The sequence below is a fragment of the Ceratotherium simum genome, chromosome 35, assembly GCF_057802395.1.
Source record: "Ceratotherium simum simum isolate JZ-2026a chromosome 35, ASM5780239v1, whole genome shotgun sequence".
Classification (NCBI taxonomy): domain Eukaryota; kingdom Metazoa; phylum Chordata; class Mammalia; order Perissodactyla; family Rhinocerotidae; genus Ceratotherium; species Ceratotherium simum.
In genome coordinates, this window is record NC_141934.1 from 1,160,564 (window position 1) to 1,185,400 (window position 24,837).

The 24,837-nt window shown below is 40.2% G+C and overlaps 1 protein-coding gene across 1 annotated transcript in view; it reads left to right on the plus strand.

Moving 5' to 3' along the window:
• The window catches only part of CLTCL1 (clathrin heavy chain like 1), a 124,262-nt gene that overhangs the window by 77,996 nt on the left and 21,429 nt on the right, over positions 1–24,837 (plus strand). Inside the window, 6 exon segments of the mRNA XM_087423744.1 lie at positions 11,721–11,832; positions 14,372–14,528; positions 21,544–21,727; positions 22,789–22,981; positions 23,563–23,634; positions 23,637–23,704. Of these exon segments, the coding sequence (XP_087279870.1) occupies positions 11,721–11,832; positions 14,372–14,528; positions 21,544–21,727; positions 22,789–22,981; positions 23,563–23,634; positions 23,637–23,704 (786 nt within the window).

Consider the following 24,837-nt stretch of genomic DNA (forward strand, 5'->3'; position numbering starts at 1 on the left):
AAAGATAAAGGGAAGGAAAGCATCAAAAGTAACTATAAACGCTTCATTTTAATCACAAACTCACAACACAAAAGAGAATAATTTGGGATAACAATAACTTAGATGGGGAAGAGAAAAGAGGTGGAACCTGCATAGGCTAATGGAGATAAGAGGCTATCAGAAAATGGACTATCTCCTCTATGAAATCTTATATACAAACTTCATGGTAACCACTAAACAAAAAATAAATCACAAATAAAGAGAAAACTGAGGAAACCATCACAGAAAACCACCAAACTGAAATGGCAGACAGAAATACAAGGGAAAAGTAACAATGGAAATATCGAACAACTGGAAAACAAGAGATAAAATGGCAGTACTAAGCCTTCATATATCAGTAATCACTCTAAATGTAAATGGATTGAATTCTCCAATCAAAAGACACAGAGTGGCTGGATGGATTAAAAAACAAGACCCAACAAGATGCTGCCTCCAGGAAACACAGCTCTAAAGACAAACATAGGCTGAGAGTGAAGGGATGGAAGATGATGCTCCAAGCAAATGGCAAGCAAAAGAAAGCAGGTGTTGTCATACTTACATCAGACAAAGCAGACTTCAAGATTAAAATGGCAGTGAGAGATGAAGGGGGCAGTATATAATGATAAAAGGGACATTCCACCAAGAACATAACACTTACGAATATATACGCACTTAACACGGGAGCACCAAAGTATATAAAGCAACTATTAACAGACCTAAAGGGAGAAATTAACAGCAACACAATAAAAGTAGGGGTCCTTAATACCCCACTTACATCAAAGCATAGATCATCAAGGAAACGGTGGACTTAAATGAAAAACTAGACCAGATGGACTTACTAGATATGTATAGAACATTCCATCCAAAAACAGCAGAATACACATTCTTCTCAAGTGTACATGGAACATTCTCAAAGACAGACCATTATGTTGGGAAACAAGGCAAGCCTCAATAAATTTAAGAAGATTGAAATCATATCAATCATCTTTTCTGACCACAATGCTGTGAAACTAGAAATCTACTAAAAGAAAAAAAGCTGAGAAATCCACAGGTACATGGAGACAAAACAGCATGCTACTGAACAACCATTGGATTGATGAAGAAATCAAAGAAGAAATCAAAAAACACCTGGAGACAAATGACAATGAAAATACATCACACCAACTCTTATGGGATGCAGCAAAAGCTGTTCTAAGAGGGAAATCCATAGCAATACAGGCCCACATCAACAAACAAGAAAAACCTCAAATAAGTAATCTTAAACTACACCTAACAGAACTAGAAAAAGAAGAACAAACAACGCCCAAAGTCAGTAGAAGAAGGGAAATAATAAAAAATGGAGCAAAAGTAAACAAAATAGAGACCAAAAAAAACCAGTAGAAAGGATCACTGAAACTAAGACCGGGTTCTTTGAGAAGATAAACAAAATTGACAAACCCTTAGCCAGACTCACTAAGAAAAAAGAGAGAAGGCTCAAATAAATAAAATTAGAAATAAAAGAGGAAAACCCTGTGAGAAGTCAAGATGGCAGCATAGGCAGACTCTGAACTCACCTCCTCCTGCAGACACAGCCAATTTATAACTACTCGTGGAAAAATTACCCCTGAGATAGAACTGAAAGCTGGATAAGAGGAACTCCTGCAACAACGGACAATCCTAACTGAGTTAGAAGAGGCAGAAACTCCCTTCTGGAGAGGAAAAACGCCGCCTTCACAAGCTGCAGCACCTCACGGCTGCCTGGGAACAGCCCAAAGGTACGCAGCCCTCCCTGAAAGAGCGGGGCCCTGAGCCGGGGAGCGACCACGCTGTGGGCATTTTGTGGACCCAGCTCAATGGAGACAAGCGGCATAATATCTGACTTTGCCTGCTACTAAAACGTTGGGGAGTACCCCCAGAAAAGCTGGTTCACAAAGAAACTAAAACTGGCTCTTAAAGGGCCCACGCACTAACTCACCCATTTCAGAAAGCATCCTAAAATCACCAGAAAGAAAGGTGCATAGTGGTTTGGTGAAAAGAGACTCACCTGATAGGCCCTGAGTGCATCTCAGTGAGAGGTGAGACGTCTCCAGGGACTGGGACATTGGCGGCAGCCATTGTCGTGGCCTGGTGTGGGCGTGCTGAAACAGACACCATTGGAGTCCTCCTTGGGGCCTGCTAGCCCAGGATCTGCCCCACCCACTAGAGCACCGATTTAATCCAGCTCAGCCACGGCAGGCAACCCACCCTAGAGACTGGCCCCACCCAACAACAAGCCCTCAGGCAACTTGTGGGCATACATAGATTGGTGACTGGATTCTTTGCAGCCTGGCAACTGAACCCACTTCAGAGGAGCAGGGCATGCACAAGGAGTGGGTGGAGAGTGTGGGGCGGCAGTGGAGTGTGGGCCTCCTGCTGGGGAGAGACTGGGTCCACTTCGGGAGGTCGGGGCGCGAACATGGGGCAGGACTGTGTTGACTGTGTGTGGACCTGTGGGTGGCAGGGCTTGTCAGCTGCAGAAGACTTGTGCTTCTCAAAGACCCACATAGGGGGTTTGCCCCACCTTCCAAAGCCTGAAACAATTGGGTGCTTCCGTGCCTGAGGCCAGCCACGCAGCTGCAATCCTCAGAGCGCTGACAAGAGACCTAAAGGCTGGAGGCTTACAGCAATTGTAAACCCCTGAGCCTAACAACCTGCCACGCTGGGGGCCTACTCACTTAAAAGAAATACTGCAACACAAATGTGGTATTAGAACTTGCAGCCAACTGTGCTGGGGCTCCCCACACCTGATAAAGAGACTGAAGGGCCCACAACAACTACAAGCAGCTGAGCATTACAACAGCTGGCCAGGAGCATAACTCGGCCTCCCTGGGCGCCTACAGGGAGAGCAAACAGGCCACAACAGAAGGACACACGTAGCCCACATAGGGGTCACCCCTGGAACATTGAGAACTGAGGGAAGCACACTGCAGGCCTCCTAAGCCATCACTTACATAAGGTCACCTATCCAAGAGCAGGAGACGTAGCTGACCTACCTAATACGTAGACACAAGCACAGGGAAAGAGGCAAAATGAGGAGGCAAAGGAACACATTCCAAGTAAGGGAACAGGACAAAACCCCAGAAAAGGAACTAAGTGAAACAGAAATGAGCAACGTACCTGACGGAGAGTTCAAACAAAGAGTATTAAGGATGCTCACTGATGTGGGGAGAAGAATAGATGAACTCAGTGAGAATGGCAACAAAGAAATGGAAGATATAAAAGAACCAATCAGAAATGAAGAATACAATACTGGAAATGAAAAATTCACTAGAGGGACTCAAAAGCAGAGTAGAGGATACAGAAGAACGGATCTGTGAGCTGGACGAAAGACTGGAAGAAATTACCCAAGCTGAACAGGTAAAAGAGAAAAGAATTAAAAAGAGTGAGGACGGTCTAAGGGACCTCTGGGACAACATCAAGCACGCTAACATCCGTGTTATAGGTGTCCCGGAAGGAGAAGATCGAGACAAAGGGGCAGAGAATCTATTTCAAGAAATAATAGATGAAAACTTCCCTAACCTAAGGAAGGAAACAGACATCCAGGTACAGGAAGCACAGAGAGCCCCAACAAGATAAACCCAAAGGGCCCACACCAAGACACATCATAATCAAAATGCCCAGAGTTAAAGATAAAGTGAGAATCCTAAAAGCCGCAAGAGAAAGTCAAGTTACGTACAAAGGAAACCCCATAAGGCTGTCAGCTGACTTCTCAGCAGAAACCTTACAGGCTAGAAGAGAGTGGCATGATATATTTAAAGTGCTAAAAGGAAAAAACCTATAGCCAAGAATACTCTACCCAGCAAGGTTATCATTCAAAATGGAAGGAGAGATCAAAAATTTCCCAGACAAGCAAAAATTAAAGGAGTTTGTCACCAAGAAACCAGTGCTACAAGAAATGTTAAAGGGACTGATTTAAAGGGAAAAGAGAAGACCACAAATGGGAAAAATTGTCTATTTCCATGATAAGAGGGTAATGGATACAAATGCACGAAAAAGAGGTTAGATATGATATCAAAAACATAAAAGGAGGGAGGAGGGGAGTTAAAGAGTAGAGCTTTCAGACAGAGATCAAAGTAAAGAGACCATCAATTCTCTATAGAAGAAGAAAGGAACAGAGAAGGACTACTAAAACACTGAGGAAAAAAAAAGTTAAAAAATGGCGGTAAGTACATACTTATCAATAGCTCCTTTAAATGTCAATGGGCTAAATGCTCCAATTAAAAGGCATAGGGTGGCTGACTGGATAAAAAAACAAGACCCATGTATATGCTGCATACAAGAGACACACTTCAGACCTAAAGACACTCACAAACTGAAAGTGAAGGGATGGAAAAAGATACTCCATGCAAATGGCAATGAAAAGAAAAGCTGGGGTAGCAGTACTCATATCAGACAAAATAGACTTTAAAACAAAAACTTTAAAAAGAGACAAAGAAGGGCATTACATAATGATCAAGGGAACAATCCAACAAGAGGATATAACACTTGTAAATATCTACGCACCCAATGTAGGTGCACCTAAATATATAAAGCAATTATTAACAGACATAAAAAGAGAAATAGACAGTAACACAATAATAGTAGGAGACTTTAACACTCCACTTACACCAACGGATAGATCATCCAAACAGAAGATCAATAAGGAAACACTGGCCTTAAATGACACACTAGAACAGATGGACCTAGTAGATATATACAGAGCATTCCATCCAAAAACCGAAGAATACATGTTCTTTTCAAATGCACATGGAACATTCTCCAGGATTGATCACATATTAGGCCACAAAACAAGTCTCCATAGATTTAAGAAGATTGAAATAATACCAAGCATCTTTTTCTGACCACAACACTCTGAAACACGAACTCAACTATAGGAAGAAAATCAAAAAAGCCACAAATACGTGGAGACTAAACAAAATGCTACTGACCACCGACTGGGTCAACGAAGAAATCAAAGAAGAAATCAAAAATACGTGGAGACAAATGAAAATGAAAATACGACATGCCAGAATTTATGGGATACAGCAAAAGCGGTTCTAAGAGGGAAGTTTATAGCAATACAGGCCTATCTCAACAAACAAGAAAAATCTCAAATAAAGAATCTAACAATACACCTAAAGGAACTGGAAAAAGAAGAAAAAACAAAGCCCAAAATCAGTAGAAGAAGGGAAATAATAAAAATTGGAGCAGAAATAAATGAAATAGAGACTAAAAAAACAATAGAAAAAATTAATAAAACCAAGAGCTGGTTCTTTGAAAAGATAAACAAAATTGACAAACCTTTAGCTAGACTCACCAAGAAAAAAGAGAGAAGGCACAAATAAGTAAAATCAGAAATGAAAGCGCAGAAACTACAACAGATACCTCAGAAATACAAAAGATTATAAGAGAATACTATGAAAAGCTATATGCCAACCACTTCGACAATCTGGAAGAAATGGATAAATTCTTAGAATCATACAGCCTTCCAAAACTGGGTCAAGAAGAAGTAGAGAATTCGAATAGACCAATCACCCGTAAGGAGATCGAAACAGTAATCAAAAACCTCCCCAAAAATAAAAGTCCAGGACCAGACGGCTTCCCTGGTGAATTCTACCATACATTCAAAGAAGACTAATACCTGTCCTTCTCAAACTCTTCCAAAAGATTGAGGAGGGAGGGAAGCTCCCTAACTCATTCTACGAAGACGACATTACCCTGATACCAAAACCAGATAAGGACAACACAAAAAAAGAAAATTACAGGCCAATATCACTGATGAACATCGATGCCACAATCCTCAACAAAATATTAGCAAATCGCATACAACAATACATTAAAAAGATTATACACCATGATCAAGTGGGATTTATTCCAGGTATGCAGGGATGGTTCAACATTCGCAAATCAATCAACGTAATACACCACATTAATAAAATGAAGGATAAAAATCACATGATCATCTCAATAGATGCAGAGAAAGCATTTGACAAGATACAGCATCCATTTATGATAAAAACTCTGAATAAAATGGGGATAGAAGGAAAGTACCTCAACATAATAAAGGCCATATACGACAAACCCACAGCTAATATCATCCTCAATGGTGAAAAACTGAAAGCTATCCCTCTAAGAACAGGAACCAGACAAGGATGCCCCACTGTCACCACTCCTATTTAACCTAGTACTGGAAGTCCTAGCCAGAGCAATCAGGCAAGAGAAAGAAATAAAAGGGATCCAAATTGGAAAGGAAGAAGTGAAACTGTCACTATTTGCAGATGACATGATTTTATATATAGAAAACCCTAAAGAATCCACCAGAAAACTTTTAGAAGTAATAAATCGAATATGTTAAAGTTGCAGGATACAAAATGAACATACAAAAATCAGTTGCATTTCTATACACTAACAACGAAGTAGCAGAAAGAGACATTAAGAATACAGTCCCATTTACAATAGCAACAAAAAGAATAAAATACCTAGGAATAAACTTAACCAAAGAGGTGAAAGATCTGTACACCAAAAACTATAAAACATTGCTGAAAGAAATTGAAGAAGACACAAAGAAATGGAAAGATATTCCGTGCTCTTGGATTGGAAGAATTAACATAGTTAAGATGTCCATACTTCCTAAAGCAATCTATAGATTCAATGCAATCCCTATCAAAGTTCCAACAACATTTTTCACGGAAATAGAACAAAGAATCCTAAAATTTATATGGAACAACAAAAGAACCCGAATAGCTAAAGGAATCCTGAGAAAAAAGAACAAAGCTGGAGGTATCACACTCCCTGATTTCAAAATATACTACACAGCTATAGTAACCAAAACAGCATGGTACTGGCACAAAAACAGACACACAGATCAATGGAATAGAATCGAAAGCCCAGAAATAAACCCACACACCTATGGACAGCTAATCTTTGAGAAAGGAGCCAAGAACATACAATGGAGAAAAGAAAGTCTCTTCAACAAATGGTGTTGGGAAAACTGGATAGCCACATGCAAAAAAAGTGAAAGTAGACCCTTACCTTACACCATACACAAAAATTAACTCCAAATGGATTAAAGACTTGAATGTAAGACCTGAAACTATGAAACTTCTAGAAGAAAACATAGGCAGTACGCTCTTTGACATCGGTCTTAGCAACATATTTTCAAGCACCATGTCTGACCGGGCAAGAGAAACGATAGAAAAAATAAACAAATGGGACTACATCAAACTAAAAAGCTTCTACACAGCGAAGGAAACCATCAACAAAACAAAAAGACAACCTAACAATTGGGAGAAGATATTTGCAAACCATACATCTGATAAGGGCTTAACTTCCAAAATATATAAAGAACTCATGCATCTCAACAACAAAAAAACTACCAACCCAATTAAAAAATGGGCAAAAGACCTGAACCGACATTTCTCCAAAGAAGATATACAGATGGCTAACAGACACATGAAAAGATGTTCAAAATCACTAACTATCAGGGAAATGCAAATCAAAACTACAGTGAGATATCACCTCACGCCTGTCAGAATGGCTATAATTAACAAGACAGGAAACAACATGTGTTGGAGAGGATGTGGAGAGAAGGGAACTCTCATACACTGCTGGTGGGAGTGCAAACTGGTGCAGCCACTGTGGAAGACACTATGGAGATTCCTTAAAAAATCAAGGATAGAACTACCATATGATCCAGCTATTCCACTGCTGGGTATTTATCCAAAGAACTTGAAAACACCAGTGCGTAAAGATACATGCACCCCCGTGTTCATTGCAGCGTTATTCACAATAGCCAAGACTTGGAAGCAACCTACGTGCCCCTCAAGGGACGAATGGATAAAGAAGATGTGGTATATATACACAATGGAATACTACTCAGCCATAAGAAACGATGAAATCCAGCCATTTGTGACAACATGGATGGACATTGAGGGTATTATGCAAAGTGAAGTAAGTCAGAGAGAGAAGGTCAAATACCGTATGATTTCCTTCATTAAGTAGTAGATAATAACAACAATAAACAAACACTTAGAGACAGAGACTGGATTGGTGGTTACCAGAGGGGAAGGGTGGAGGGAGGAGGGCGAAAGGGATAGTTGGCACATGTGTGTGGTGATGGGTTGTAATTAGTATTTGGGTGGTGAACATGATGTAATCTATGCAGAAATAGAAGTATAATGATGTACACCTGAAATTTACACAATGTTATAAACCAGTGTTACTGCAATAAACAAACAAAAAAAAAGAAGTAAAAGAGGATAAATTACAACGGATACTACACAAGTACAAGGGATTATAAGAGAATACTGTGAAAAACTTTATGCCAACAAATTAGATAACCTAGAAGAAAGGGATAAATTCTTAGATTCATGCAACTTCCCAATACTAAATCAAGAAGAAATAGAGAATCTGAATAGACCAATCAAAGGTAAAGATATTGTAACAGTAATCAAAAACCTCCCAAAAAGCAAAAGTCCAGGATCAGATGGCTTCTCTGGAGAATTCTACCAAACATTCAAAGAAGATTTAATACCTCTCATTCTCAAACCACTCAAAAAATTGAAGAAGATGGAGCACTTCTTAACTCATTCTATGAGGCCAACATCACCCTAATACCAAAACCAGACAAGGACAACACAAAGAAGGAAAATTACAGGCAAATATTGCAATGAACATAAATGCAAAAATCCTCAACAAAATATTGGCAAACTGAATACAGCAATACGCTAAAGGATCATACATCAATATATTAAAAGGATCGTAGACCATGATCAGGTGGGATTTATACCAGGGACGCAGGGATGGTTCAACATCCACAAATCAATCAATGTGATACACCACATTAACAAAATGAGGAATAAAAATCACATGATCATCTCAATAGATGCAGAGAAAGCATGTGACGAGATCCAACATCCATTTATGATAAAAACTCTCAACAAAATGAGTATAGAAGGAAAGTACCTCAACATAGTAAAGGCCATATGCGGCAGACCCACAGCCAACATCATACTTAATGGGGAAAAACTGAAAGCCATCCCTCTGAGGACGGGAACAAGACAAGGGTGCCCACTCTCACCACTCCTATTCAACATAGTACTGGAGGTTTTAGCCAGAGCGATTGGGCAAGAAAAAGAAATAAAAGGAATCCAAATTGGAAAGGAAGAAATGAAACTCTCACTGTTTGTGGACAACATGATTCTATGTAGAAAACCTTAAGGAATCCACTAGAAAACTATTAGAAATAATCAACAGCTACAGCAAAGTTTCAGGATACAAAAATTACAAAGTCAACTTACAAAAATCAGTTGCATTTCTATACTCTAATAACGAACTAGCAGAAAGAGAAGTCAAGAATACAATCTCATTTACAATCACAACAAAAAGAATAAAATATCTAGGCATAAATTTAACCAAGGAGGTGAAAGTCCTGCACACTGAAAACTATAAAACATTGTTGAAAGAAGTTGAAGAAGACACGAAGAAATGGAAAGCTACTCTGTGCTCATGGATTGGAAGAATTAACAGTTAAAATGTCCATATTACCTAAAGCAATCTACAGATTCAATGCAATCCCAATCAGAATCCCAATGACATTCTTCACAGAAATAGAACAAAGAGTCCTAAAATTTATATGGAACAACACAAGACCCCGAATAGCCAAAGCAATCCTGAGAAGAAAGAACAAAGCTGGAGGTGTCAGCCCTGACTTCAAAATATACTATAAAGCTGTAGTAATCAAAACAGCGTAGAACTGGCACAAAAACAGAAACACAGATCAATGGAACAGAGTTGAAAACCTAGAAATAAAACCACACATCCTCTGATAGCTAATCTTTGACAAAGGAGCCAAGAACACACAATGGAGAAAGGAAAGTCTCTTCAATAAATGGTGTTGGGAAAATGGGACAGCCACGTGCAAAAGAATGAAAGTAGACCATTATCTTACACCGTACACAAAAATTAACTCAAAATGTGTTCAAGACTTGCATGTAAGACCTGAAACCATAAAACTCCTAGAAGAAAATATAGGCAGTACACTCTTTGACATTGGTCTTAGCAGCATCTTTTTGAATACCATGTCTTCTCAGGCATTGGAAACAAAAGAAAAAATAAACAAATGGGATTACATCAGACCAAAGAGCTTCTGCAAGACAAAGGAAACTATCAACAAGATGAAAAGACAATCCACCAACTGGGAGAAAATATTTGCAAATCGTATATCCAACAAGGGGTTCATCTCCAGAATAGATAAAAAACTCATACAACTCAACAACAAAAAAACAAACAATCCAATTAAAAAATGGGCAGAGAATATGAACAGACATTTTTCCGAAGAAGATATACAGATGACCAACAGGCACATGAAAAGATGTTCAACATCACTAATCATCAGGGAAATGCAAATCAAAACTATAATGAGATATTACCTAACACCTGTTAGAATGGGTATAATTACCAGGACAAAAAACAACAAATGTTGGAGAGGATGTGGAGAAAAGGGAACCCTCATACATTGCTGGTGGGAATGCAAACTGGTGCAGCCACTATGGTAAACAGTATGGAGATTCCTCAAAAAATTAAAAATAGAAATACCGTATGATCCAGCTATCCCACTACTGAGTATTTATCCAAAGAACTTGAAATCAGCAATTCAAAAAGACTTATGCACCCCTATGTTCATTGCAGCACTATTCACAATAGTCAAGACATGCAAGCAACCTAAGTGCCCATCAACTGATAAATGAGTAAACAAGATGTGGTGTATATATACAGTGGAATACTACTCAGCCATAAAAAAAAAGACAAAATCATCCCATTTGCAACAACATGGATGGACCTTGAGGGTATTGTGTTAAACGAAATAAGCCAGACAGAGAAAGACAGACACCATATGGTTTCATTCATATGTAGAAGATAAACAAATACATGGACAAAGAGAACAGATTAGTGGTTACCACAGGGGAAGGGGGTTTGGGGTGCGCATAAGGGCTAAAGGGGCACATATATATGGTGACGGAGAAAAATTAGACTATTTGTAGTGAGCATGATGCAGTCTATACAGAAACTGATGAACAGTAATGTACACCTGAAATTACACAGTTATAAAGCATTATGACCTCAATGAAATAATTGGAAGAAAAAAGGATCTCAAGTTCAGTCAATGAAAGCATAGTTTAGTGTTTGTAGGCCTTAAAATGTTGCAGCATATATGCTGTTTTATACCAGTTCTAGACTATTCTGATAACACTTTGGAGATAGTTTAGAGCTAGCTACATGTGAGTATTTAAATTTAAATTAACTAAAATTAAAAACTTAGTTCCTGCTTCATCCACTACATTTCAAATGATCTGTAGCCTCCTGTGGCTAGTGGTGGCTGTATAGCACAGTACAAATCAAGAACATTTTCACCTCAGAAAGTTCTGCTGGGGAGCACTGCTTTAGAGTGACACGTTCATGGGGGAGGAGCTGCACCTCTGCTATAAGTTGTAAACAGAAATGGGCCTTTGGGGGTAATTTGTCACTCTGAGGAGTACATTGTCAACCTTTGGGGGGATGCTGGTCCGATGATGCTGCGTCTCTCTTGGGCTCTGGCTCTCCACCAAACAAGTGTCAGGGTCAGAGGGAACCAGCTGGGGTGGGTTCCGTAAGTAGCTTCCATTGGTTGACTGCTTGTGTTATACACATGAGTGTGCTCATTTCAGGTTTGCAATGAGAATTCTCTGTTCAAAAGCGAGGCCCACTACCTGGTTCGCAGGAAGGATCCAGAGCTCTGGGCTCACATTCTTGAGGAGACCAACCCGTTCAGGAGACAGCGATTGACCAGGTGAGGCACAGAAAGGTGGGGGGATGTATGTGCATGCATGCCCACATGTTGCCCTCTAATCATCCATGGCCCAAGTGACTAGTTTGATTTATTACATCAAAAACATCTTCAGATGCGTGACCAGACAATCTAATGAGCCTTCACTACTCTCTTCTCCCTCTAGAAGCTGCCTGCCTAAAAATGGTTTTGATTCCCAAGGGTGAGCTAACTTGGAGCTGTTTATTGGTTAAGGACACAGAGTTGGCCCTAGTCTCTAAAGCAGGGATGTTCAGCTCCTGTAAAAGGAATATCCAGTGGCTTGCCTACATGCTGGATCCTTAATATTTTTTCCAGCTCAGCCCTTGCTGACAAAAGTTAAGTGGCTTTCAAGGTTGTCTCAACTGGACTTCCCTTTGTCAAGGAGCCCCTTGCACCCTTGTGACTGTCTAGCTCCTCCTTGAAGCTGGGGTGCAGTGTTGAGGCCAGGGATCCTTCCTAGGTGCAGCCTGGCAGGCACTTGTCAGCCTTAGCCCTTCCACGGGCTTGCATAGCCTCTCAGACATTAGCAGATGGTGCCTTCGTTGTCCTCAGCACTGTCCCCTAGCTGCTGGACACACTGTTTAGGGATGGGCTGAGACCGGTGTGGGAACAAGACCCTGGTCCAACAAGTAGGCTTCAGCCTTGAGCTGATCAACGCACCCACCTCCCTTGAGGACATTGCCAACCCACTGGACACATTTGTTTAAACTCAAGGGTTGGAGTTCACCTGTATCTCTAATGAATTTCACCTTCTTGATTTCTGTCCACTGTTCCTCATGCCCATGCCATTATTTTTTTCTTAATAAACTTTTCATTGCAGAACACTTACATGTGTAAAAGCTCGTGTTATTTTGAATATTATATGAGCTTTGGACTTGCCCATCTCTGAGATTTACCTGAGGATTTAGTGCACTTCATCCAAATCTGATGAAGACATTGAGCAGCAGAGAGCCCAAGACAGAGTTGGTTTAGAGTCCACTAGGGGTCTTGCCTCAAGTTCGCAGAAAACAGGTTTATCCAGGTATGGTTCCGCTGCCTGGCAGGCCTTCTGGGTCACGTCACATTGGCACCAGGAAGAGCAGCTTTAACACTATGCTGAGCTGAAGCCAGTGGGTGCCTCTGGTCTCCCTGTGCCTGTGTGGAGCCGCTGGGCCTGTCATTATGTCTGCTGTGACTGAATATTCATAGCCACCTCCTGGAGACATCCCCTGCAGTGCCACTCTAATTAAAGGGAGTTGCCTGATGGCAGTGGCAGACTGCTTTTAGGTCTGGAGTAGAAACTTATGGAGTAAACTTATGGAAAGTTTACTTAGAGGAAGCAGTATTCTCAGGTAACCTTAGGTGGGGCATCCTGTGTTGACTCAAATAGATGGTAGAAATTTATTTTTGCCCTGAAAACAACCAGTCTGTATTTCAAGTGCTGTAAAGTTTTCAAGAATTGACAGCACATCTCCTACTCAAGTTGGACTTGGTGCTGTGTCACAACTCTCCTTTCCCTCAAGTGTACCTGTCTTGTTACTTATCTGCTGCAATAGCCCCTTTTCTCGACCTTCTCTGCATGCCAATTGGTATTGTTATAACCTCCTCAGAGGAAGAACTTGTGCATCTTTTGGTGCCATTGGGTACATAGTGGCCACCTGCAAGGTGGACTGGGCTGACTTTGATCCTGGTTCCATTGAAGCCCCTCACGATTGCAAGGTCAACATTCAGGGCCAGAGGTGTATATCAGCTGTGTCAGACCTCCTCAGAGCTGTCTGTTCTTTCTCATTAATAGACTACTGTTGCCCACTGATGAATGCCAGAAACTTGACAAAAATAATAGATCCCAAAGTCACCAAAGGCTCCTGGTATAAAGTGTAAAGAGAACAGTGCTGGTCTTCTAGCCTACTATTATTTGGGAATTGTATTCTTTGGAAAAATGTCTTTCTGCCCAGTTTGTAAGTTTTCTTGTAGGTGAGACACCCATAATTGGATGAGGAGTGGCATGGCCAGTCTTTTGTCAGTCTTTCCTTCAGAGCATGGTTCTGAGGGCTCTAGAGCTCGGGTGCGCTTGACTGCATCCCTGGAAGTGGGCTGGACCGCAGCAGCGGTGGTGTTCTAGGCTAGCAAGGGGCTGCTGGGGGCCCTGTGGTATTCTTATTAGAGAAATGGAGGCCATATTTTCTATGAACAGTGGCTTAAGAAAACAAAGCTGAAAGCAGACATGCATTTCAGCTACCTGCTTAGCGCACTGTGTTCCTGGCTTTGGAGTAAATTTACAGTATGGTCATTGGGGCAGAGATAAGAGTCTGTAACCCTTTTGATGTGAGAGAAAAACTAATTGTTAAAGTGGGACAAACAGAGAAATCCCTGAAATTGACTCCTTTAGACACTCTTTCCTTTCTACCGTGAGAAATCTCCCATTTTCTCTGTGTCTATTCCAGACTGTCTTTGAGGAATCCTTCCCTTCTGTTTAGCTTCATAGATACAGGGTTGAATTGACTTTATCTAACCAAGTTCTTTCAAATGATTTTTAAAACCAGGTGGTATAAACGGCATTGTCTGAAACACAGGATCCTGAAGAGGTCTCAGTCACTGTCAAGGCCTTCATGACAGCTGACCTGCCTAAAGAACTGATTGAGCTGCTGGAAAAGATTGTTCTGGGTAACTCTGTCTTCAGTGAGCACAGGTGAGGGTGTGCCAAGGGTAGCTGCTTGACATTCTCTTTCCATTACAATCTTGTCTCACCTTACCCACCTAGCCTCACCATCGGCTGCTCCCCAGACATATGGCCAGTCTTCTTACTGCCTTTGTAGCTTCAGTCCAGCCCTTCTCTTTGCTTATTTAAATTCTACCTGTCTCTTATAGCCCAACATAAATTCTCCTTTTTCTAGGAAGCTGTCCTTCCTGTTACTGCTCTGGCCCACACTGTTCTTCTTCAACCACACTGCTCAGACAAAGGGAGCTGACACTTATTAGGGCCTACTATGTCCCAAGTATGTGTTAGACTCTTGAAATCATGGGGAACAAAGCTTGGAAACAGATGGCAAGAAAACTAAATCTAGGTACATATCAGGGAAGACTTGCTGGAGATGTACTGTAGGAGCATGGTGAGTGGGAGCTGGGGTAGGAAGAACATTCTGGGCAGAAGCAATAGCATGGGCAAACCCCTTGAAGGGAACAGAGCATGCTTCAACAAGGTCTCACCCAGTATTTACCGCCACTTTAAAATTAATTATCAGAGGTTCTGTGTCAGACAGGTTGTAATGCATTACATTGAAAATCCTGCTATGTCAAGATTTAATTGTAAGATTTATTTTGTAGGCCAGAAAGGCTTTCAAGGTCTGTGGTATTACGTTAAGGGGTGTGTGTGTGTGTGTAATGTGTGTTTTTAAACATGGACTGCTATATGGTAAATTATGGAATGTGAAATTATATTTTAATGGAATCATAAACCCTGATTGATTACAGGATGCCAGACATAAGGTATCTAAGGTGGCTAGGATATTCTGTCTTGCTGTCTGGCTAACCTCCTTTGATATTAGCTTGTGGGTACTTCCCACAAAAAGACACTTAAAGGTGGTTCTCAATCTTTGTGCTGCCTCTTTGGACACTGTTGCTTCTGTAACTTGTAAGAGGACCTTCAATTTCTTGCTCTTCTTTCTGTGACTCACTGCTTCACCAGACATAGTTTTATATGCAGGTGAAAATAGCTGGGATGTAGGATGAAATATACGAACAGTCTTTTAAAATGAATCAATAAGCTAGCAAGTAAATAAGGAAGCTTGGGATAAAAACCCCAGAGAAGGAGGAGGGACAGAATCTAACTTTTGCCAAACCCTATTTCACCTGGGCTGTGGTTCTCACACCCAAGACACAGAGGACAGGAGACAAGACCTAAGGGCCTACAAAAGATGTGAAGTCTATAAAGAAACCCCTCCCCAGTGCAAGGATAAACTAAGAATATACCAGTATTGTCTAGCCCTCTGCCGAGAGACCAGCTGAAACAAAACAAAACAAAAAAGATCCCTTTTGAACCATGGTGCTAGATTATGAGGACAAAACTGGCCCTGACAGGCTGGCATTCTAATGGGTTTTAGCACAAATTCATGTGAACTGGCATAGTATTAAAAATCCTCAAGTGGGGAGTTTAATTTTAAAGTGATTGCTATCAGGTAGTGCCTTCAGATCTCTGCCAGAGACAAACACAAATCGTTTTAGGAACAACCTACCTTCTAGCAAGGCTTCAAAGAATTCTTACAGATAACATTCCAAGAAATAATGAGCTCGTAGTAAAAACATTGACAAAATCCCAGCAGTAACAGAGTCGAGTCAGACCTGCCTAGAGAGACTATAGGTATTGGAATTACCAAGCACAGAATATAAAATTACGTGTAATGTGCTTAAATACCAAAAAAAGATCAAGCAGATTTTAAAAATACCAAATAATTTTGATAAATATAAAATATATATGTAATTGAAATTGAAGTAAACCCCAGATGGGTTTAGCAGCATTAGAGAATAAATGAATTGGAAGATAGATGTGAAGAAATTGCAAGAACATGGCCGAGACAGACAGGTGAAAAATGTGAAAGAGTTTAAGAGATGTACAGGTTGAAGGGAGACCTAATCAGCCTCAGAGCGGAGAATGAGACACTCTTTGAAAGGAGAGTGATGGAGATGTTAACAGAACTTGGCAAAATTCTAGTTCTCAAGTTAAGGAAGCCCAACAAATCCCAAGGAGGATTACTTTTTAAAACCATCCTTGCATTATAGCAAAACTGCAGAACATCAAAAAAAAATTTTTAAGCAGCCAGAGAAAAGACATTATTTATAAAGGAATATGAATTAGATTGATAGCAGACTTCTCAATAACCTCACTGGATGCCAAAGGATGATGGGATGATACAGTGACTTCAGAATGCATTAACATAAGGTTAATAAAAAGTTGCAAATAAAAGAAGGCAAAACATGAGACAAATGCAAAAACTCAAAACACTATATCAATGTAATATATATATATATATATATATATATATATATATATATATATAAAGGATGTGGTCTATATTAGTATCACACAAAATAGACTTTAAGGTAAAAACTGTTATTGAAGTAAAGGGAGCCAGTACATAATGATGAAATGTTCAGTTCACCAAGAAGATAATTCTGAACTTGTATACCCTTAATAAGATAGCCTCAAAATATATAAAGCAAAAATTGACAAAATTGCAAGGAGACAGGCAAATTCACTGTACTAGGAGATCTTAACATACTTCTCCAAGTAATTGATAGAACAATTAGAATTAAAAAATAAGTATATTAAAAAGTATACATAAAGACAATAGTAAATATATTTTTTAAAGTCTATGAAAACAATAAGTGTAACTGTTGACAGTTAATGTACATTATGAGCTTGCTGGAATGAATTTACATATAATCAATAAGTAGACATGATTATTAAAGAAGACAAATTAGAAGACAAATAAATAAAAAAGTGAACTTTAGCAATCCTATCCACTAAACTGTGGTAAACAGCTTGATATAAATTCATGAATGATCAGATCATGTTGAAAGACATCAGTTTTATCCATGTCACTCAAATTCAGTGTAATACCAGTAAAAATACCTATTTTTTTTACTTATGGAACTTAACAAGGAGATTTTAAATTTTAAATCAAAAGGATAAAAGGCCAAAAACAGTCAAGATGCCCCTAAAACAATAAATTACCCAAGAGGTGGGAGTGGGTGTTGGGATGGCAAGGGGCTTACTTTAATCTAGAATTATTCTAAAACTAAATTAAGACATGATGGTTTGGGCAAGGAATAGAGAAATGGACCATTATAATAAAGAGCCCTAAAATATACCCACACTTATGTGAAACATTTATTTATGACAGTACTGGCTTTACAGATGGAAACAATAGATTTTTCAATAAGTAATGTGGGGACTATTGGTTATCCATATGGGAAAAAATTAAAATTGGACATCTATCCCGTACTGTGTAAAGGTTTAAATGTAAAAGGGAAAACTATAATATTTTTAGAGTTTATATATAGAGAAAGAATATATTTATGGCCTAATGAACACTTAAGCCACTCACAAGAAAACATAAACCTTTTGTAAAAAAACTGGTAAACAGGGCTATGTTAAACTTAAGAACTTTATCATAAGAAGGTGAGAAAAGGGGACGCTATGAAGAGGGAGATGACATTTGCAACATGCATAACCAACAAAAAACTAGTATAGACAACATGTAATGAAAGAAAAACTCAGCCTGATAGAAAACTCAACAAAGCACTTGAGCAGTCCTTCAGTGAGAGGAGACACAGCCAGTGAGTCTAAGGCGGGAATTCAGCCTCATCAGCCATCAGGGAAACAGTGCAGCCACTGTGCGCCATCACTTTCCTCCTGCAGAGCTCTCCTAATCAGCATTGATGAGAATGTCAAGCCACTGGGCCTCTTACAGGGCCTGCTGGGAGTGCTTGTTACACTTGGAAAGCAGTGTGTGCTAGAAAATGCGATTTCCACTCTGGGTTTTGAGTAGCAAAGATCTGAAAGCAGTCCAGATATCCATCAATAAATAGGTTGATACCATCGCACAGTGGGGTGTCATGTCACAGTGGAAAGTAATACCATACAATGGCATGGATGAATCTTAGCACCTAACTTTTCAATATTTTTTCTTTCTTCTTTTTAATTATTATATGGTAAAATAGACCTTTTGGGGGAGATGTACAGTATTAGGAATTTTAACACGTCTAGATTCGTGTACCACCACAATCAGCACACAGAACAGTTCTGTGACCCTATAAAACACCCTTGTGCAAGCTGCCCTTTATAGTTACATCTCCCCAGCGCTGCACCCCTCACAGCCATGTGTCTGTTCACCATTGCTCTAGTTTTGTCTTTTCAAGAATGTCATGTAATGGGAATCACATAGTATCTGATCTTTTGAGACTGGCTTCTTTCACTCAGCTTAATGCCTTTGAGATACATCCAAGTTGTGTGCACCAACAGTTTGTTCTTTTTATTGCTGATTAGTGTTCCCTTGTATGAGTGTACCGCAGTTTGTTTATCCATTCACTCACTGAAGGACATATAAGAGTTGCTTTCAGTTTTGGGTGGTTATGAATACAGCTACTATAAACATTTGTGTCCAGATTTTTGCTTGAACATACCCAGCAGTTGTTGGGTCATATGGTATATGTACATTTAAGAAACTGTCAAACTGTTGTTTTCCAGAGTGGCTGTATCATTTGCATTCCCAGCAGCAATGTGTGAGAATTCCAGTTGCTCTGCATCTTCACCAGCACTTGGTATTATCAGTATTTTTTATTTTAGCCATTCTAATAAGTGTATAGTGGTATGTCAGTGTGGTTTTAATTTGCATTTCCCTAATGGCTAATCATGTTAAACAACTTTTCTTGTGTTTATTTGCCATCCATATATTGTCTTTGGTGAAACATCTCTTTAAATCTTTTGCCTGCTTTTTAATTGGATTATTTGGTTTTTTACTTTTGAGTTTTAAGGGTCCTTTATATATTCTGGATACAAGTTCTTTGTTGAATATATGATTTACAAATATTTTTCCTAGTGTGTAGCTTCTCTTTCTATTCTCCTAACAGTATCGTTCACAGAGCAATATTTTCATTTTAATAAGTCCAATTCATAAACTTTTCTTTTGTGGATAGTGTTTTAGTGTTAAGTCTAAGAACTCTGTGCCTAATCTCAAGTCACAAAGATTCTCTCCTATGTTTCCTTCTAAAAGTTTTATAGTTTTACATTTTACATTTATATCTATGATCCAGTATCCAATAAGGTGTGATGTTTAGGGTGACGTTCATTTTTTTGCATATATATGTCCAATCGTTCCAGTATTATGTGTTGGATACTTTGTCCGTTGAATTGCTTTTGCATCTTTGTCAAAAATCAGTTGGCCAGGTAGTGTGATTCCTCCAACTTTATTCTTGTTCAGAGTTTAGAATTAGCTTGTCTATATGTACAGGAATGTCTCCTGGGAGTTTGATTGGAATTGCATGAAATCCATAGACCAATTTAGGAAGAATTGGTATCTTTAGTATGCTAAGTCTATAAACATGATATGTCTCTCCATTTATTTAGATCTTTGATTTTTCTCATCATTTTATAGTTTTCAGCGTGTAGATCATGTACGTGTTGTTTTTTTTTTTTTTGTTAACTTTATTTATTTGTTTTTCCCCCCAAAACCCCAGTAGATAGTTGTATGTCATAGTTGCACATCCTTCTAGTTGCTGTATGTGGAACTCGGCCTCAGCGTGGCCGGAGAAGCGGTGCGTCGGTGCGCGCCCAGGATCCGAACCCTGGGTCACCAGCAGCAGAGCGCGCGCACTTAACCGCTAAGCCACGGGGCCAGTCCGATCATGTACATGTTTTATTATATTTATACCTAAGTATTTTATATTTTTGGAGCTATTGTAGGTTTTTTCCGTTGTCTTTTTGGTTTACAGTTGTATGTTGTTAGTATATGGAAATACAGTTGATTTTTATTGTTGACCTTGTATCCTGCAACCTTGCTAAACTTACTTATTACTTTTAGGAGTGTTTTTTTTTTTTTTGTATATTTCTTGGAATTTTCTATCAATCATGTTGCCTGCAAATAGGAACAGTTTTATTTCTTCCTTTCTAATCTAGATGCTTTTTATTTCTTTTTCTTGTCTAAATGCCTTGACTAGAGCCTCCAATATAAAGTTGAAGTGAAGTGGTGACAGTGGACATCCTTGTCTTGTTCCTGATTCTGGGGGCAGCATCCAGTCGCTCACCATTGAGTATGATGTTAGCTGTGGGTTTTTTGTAGATGTCCTTTGTCAGATTAAAGAAGTTCCCTTCTATTTCTAGTTTGCTGAGAGTTTTTATCATTAATGGATGTTGAATTTTGTCAGATGCTTTTTCTGAATCAATTGATTATGACCATGTTGTTTTTCTTTTTTTAGATTCTTAATATGGTGCATTACATTGATTTTTTTTCCACATTTTTGAATAGAGCAAAAGAAAAGTTTTATAAGAATGCTTCTAGGGGCTGGCCGCATGGCGTAGTGGTTAAGTTGGGCATGCTCCGCTTCGCTGGTCCAGGTTCACACGTTCAGATCCCAGGCACAGACCTACACCATTCATCAGCTGTGCTGAGGTGGCAACCCACATACAAAATAGAGGAAGATTGGCACAGATGTTAGCTCAGGGCTAATCTTCCTCAAGCAAAAAAAGAGGAAGATTGGCAACAGATGTTAGCTCAGGGTGACTCTTCCTTACCAAAAAAAAAAAAAGAATGCATCTAGTATGATTAAGAAAAGGAAAGTTCAAAAATGTGCAAAACTATCTATATTGCTTAGATATACTATATATGTGGTAAAACTATAAAGAACCACAAAGAGCTGATAGAGGCACTATTCAGGAAAATAGGCACCTTTGAAGTGGGAGCAGAGGGCAGCTCCTGGAGAAGCCACAGCAGCCCCCCAGTGTGGTGGTATTCTGATTTCTCTTAGCTGGTGCTTTCCCAAGACTTCAGGCCCCATATACTTCATAAATATTCTATTGAATCTACTTATCAGTCATGTGTGTATATTAAATACTTTCAAATTGGGGATCTTGTGTGGTTGACCTGCCAAAGAGTGTTGTGTGTAGCCTTCATTCCTGTGACACTGTGCTGACCACCACCTCTTCTCAGGAATCTCCAGAATCTGCTGATCCTGACCGCCATCAAGGCAGACCGCATGCGGGTCATGGAATACATAAGCCGCCTGGACAACTGTGATGCCCCAGACATTGCACGCATCGCTGTCAGCAGTGCACTGTATGAGGAGGCGTTCGCCATCTTCCGCAAGTTTGATGTGAACGCTTCTGCAATCCAGGTGAGGGTGAGCTGCTGAGTGCCATTGGGTTAGACCCTAGTGCCCTCTGCCATGTTGTGTCCTCATCATCAGCGAGGGCTCAGACCCTCTGGTTGTTCCATGCATCCCTCAAAGTCTTGTGCTCTTCTCTGCTCCTCACCAGTAACCCAGCTTCCCAGGCTATTGGCTTCTTCTCTGCTGGTGCTCCTTCTGTCTGGCTGTTACTCGTTCCCAGTCATTCCCCAACACTCTCCTAGACTGGGGTACCTGACATGAGGTCATGTGGTCAGCCCTGGTGACTGAGGTGTCTGATTCTCAGAGGCTCTCACATGTGATGGTTGTTCTAGCCCTTCAGCCCCATGCTACTTCAACTCCCCAGAGCAATCCTGCCAGCCCTCTTGCCTACCTTCAGTGTCACCAAGAACTCTTTCTTTAATCCTTATCCCTTTCCTCCCAGTCCGTCGGCCTTTTCTGGTTTTATTTCCAAATCGATTGTAAACCATGGAACATCTCTCTTTAACTGCTCTCTTACCAATATTCATTACGTCCTTGCCTCTTCCCTTACCATTTTTGTGTTCCTGCTGATGAAGCCTCCGATCTAGAAACCCCTCTTTTCGGTTCACACATGGGCTGTGGCCTTGCTCTGAGACCGGAATATAAGGCGAGTGGCTGCTGCACCCCAGACCTCCAGGCTGCCCTGCAAGCCTGTTTCTGCCTGATAAGCTATCTCATTCCCCACAGCGGCTCCTTAGAACCTTTTTACAGCCTGTATGCCCCCCCATACTGTCTCCCCTCCCAAGATCAGGAAGTAACTCTGGTGTCCTACCACTGGCCCAAAAAGTTTAGCCTGACCATCTCTATTTCTTTATGCCACTTTGTTGGAGTGTTTCTTCTCTGTCTGGCATCTCCCTCCCTGTACAACCGCTCTCATTCTTTGCCTCCATTCACTCATCTGAAAAATATTCACCAATTGCTTTGGACTATATGCACATTTAGGCAGAATATGGAACTGAACAGAAATCTATCTGCTCCCTAGAGCTGACTGGATGTTGCAGAGAATGAGAGCCTTTTGTACTCCCTAGGTTCTGATAGAGCACGTTGGAAATCTAGACCGAGCATACGAGTTTGCGGAGAGATGCAATGAGCCTGCTGTGTGGAGTCAGCTGGCCCATGCCCAGCTCCAGAAGGACTTGGTAAAGGAAGCCATCGACTCCTACATCAGAGCTGATGACCCTTCCTCTTACCTGGAGGTCATTCAGGCAGCCAGCAGAAGCAGTAAATAAACCTCTTCTCCACAGGGTTCTGCCTCTCACTGGTATGAAGCTTGGCGAGGCAAGCGTACAGCCCTTCCAGCGATCTGCACATATTATGCATCCAGAGATGTTGGAGACACATTGAGTGAAAGTTTTCTAAAAGAGTCTGAGATAAACATTATTTCGTTAATGACACTAGCTCTTCAGTTGACTGTTACCCTCTTTTAAAGACTAGACAGTTTAAGCACAATGGATATCACTCTTATAATAACTTTAAGGTAAGAGACTTGGACCCAGTGTTTCTTCTGGCCTTCCCAGTTGATTGTGGCACCAGCTTTTCCAGTGGCTGGAATAAGCATCCCATCTCCTGGGGAGGTCTTTACTTGGTGACATGGAGGTTCCCATCCCCAGGGGCAGCTCCCATGTAGTTCTGCCCCTTCCCCTTCTCCCACCTGGGATAGGGCTCTGCTTAGCTGGCCAAGTCCAAGACCTTTTAGACATTACCTGGAGCCCAAGCCCTCAGTGAGGCAGAGTGGGAGGAATTGAGCCCCATGTTTAAACTTAGCAGCTCTGAGTTAACCTATTTTTGTTTTCTATCTCTAGACAATTGGGAGGATCTGGTTAAATTCCTGCAGATGGCCAGGAAAAAGGGCTGCAGATCCTATATAGAGACTGAACTAAAACCAGCTGTCTGTCTGAGCTAGAAGATTGTATTAATGGACCCAACAGTGCTCACATCCAGCAGGTAGGCTGTGCCCCGCAAGACTCTGAACTGCTGCAGGCAGGTTCAGGGATTGCTCCCTAGAGTGGTGCAGATCTGTGATGATGGGAAACAAGCCACACGGTGAATTAAGTCCCTTGTTACTGTCATTGGTATGGAAGTTAAGGCCCCTAGCTATGCACCTCAGAATGATTCTTCTAGAAAAGAAGGTGTCAGGACTGTGTGCAGGTATTCTAGCTGTTACCACTGGAACAAAGTGAACTGAATAACTGGCCAAACAGAAGAGATATGTTGAAAATTAATAGCTTTCCCATATGTCAGCAATTATCAGATAACATAATGGGAAAAAAAATCCTTTTTAAATAGGAACAAAACCAAAATGTTAAATAAACCTTCGCAAAAAAAAAACATTAAATACAAGTAAAGATCTAAATAATTGTAAAGTCTGCCATTTCCAGGGATAAAATGTTAGCCCTGCAAAAAGTGATGAAGAGAGACAAGGGCTGATGGACAGTGCACTGTAACTCTATAGAACGTGCAAGTGCATCTTCCTGGAAGGATGCACACGCCTCATTGAAATAAAGAGCACAGAAGTGCACTTTGGATTTTTTATTTCAAAGTAAATTCCAATGAATTGTTGGAAATTAGATTAGAGTTTTGAAAGAGGTTAAACGTTTGTTATGTAATTCTGTAACCAAAATTAAATTCCAGAGGAAAGAATTAAAGGTAAAAGTTTAAGGTTTTTTTCTTAATAAAAATTTTTAAATATTTATCTTTGTGTGAGAAAGGAATTTTTAAGCATATAAGCAATGGAAGAAAGCACAAAGGAAAATATCAGTTCATCTAATGCACAAAAATTTTAAACATATGTATATTCCTAATCATGGACCTTGTAAGTCCAGATGTAAAAATCCATCTCAAGAAAGTAGAAAAGGTCCAGATGGCTTTACATAGAAACATTTAATCATTGCAGCATGATTTATGCTGATAAAAATTGAAAAGCAATGTCCAGCAGAAGGATATAAATAAACAGCGTTCATTAATGGATATAATACAGCCATTACAAGTATTTAGAACCTCGTTTGAGGGCCGGCCCCGTGGCTTGGCGGTTGAGTGCGCGCGCTCCGCTGCTGGCGGCCGGGGTTTGGATCCCGGGC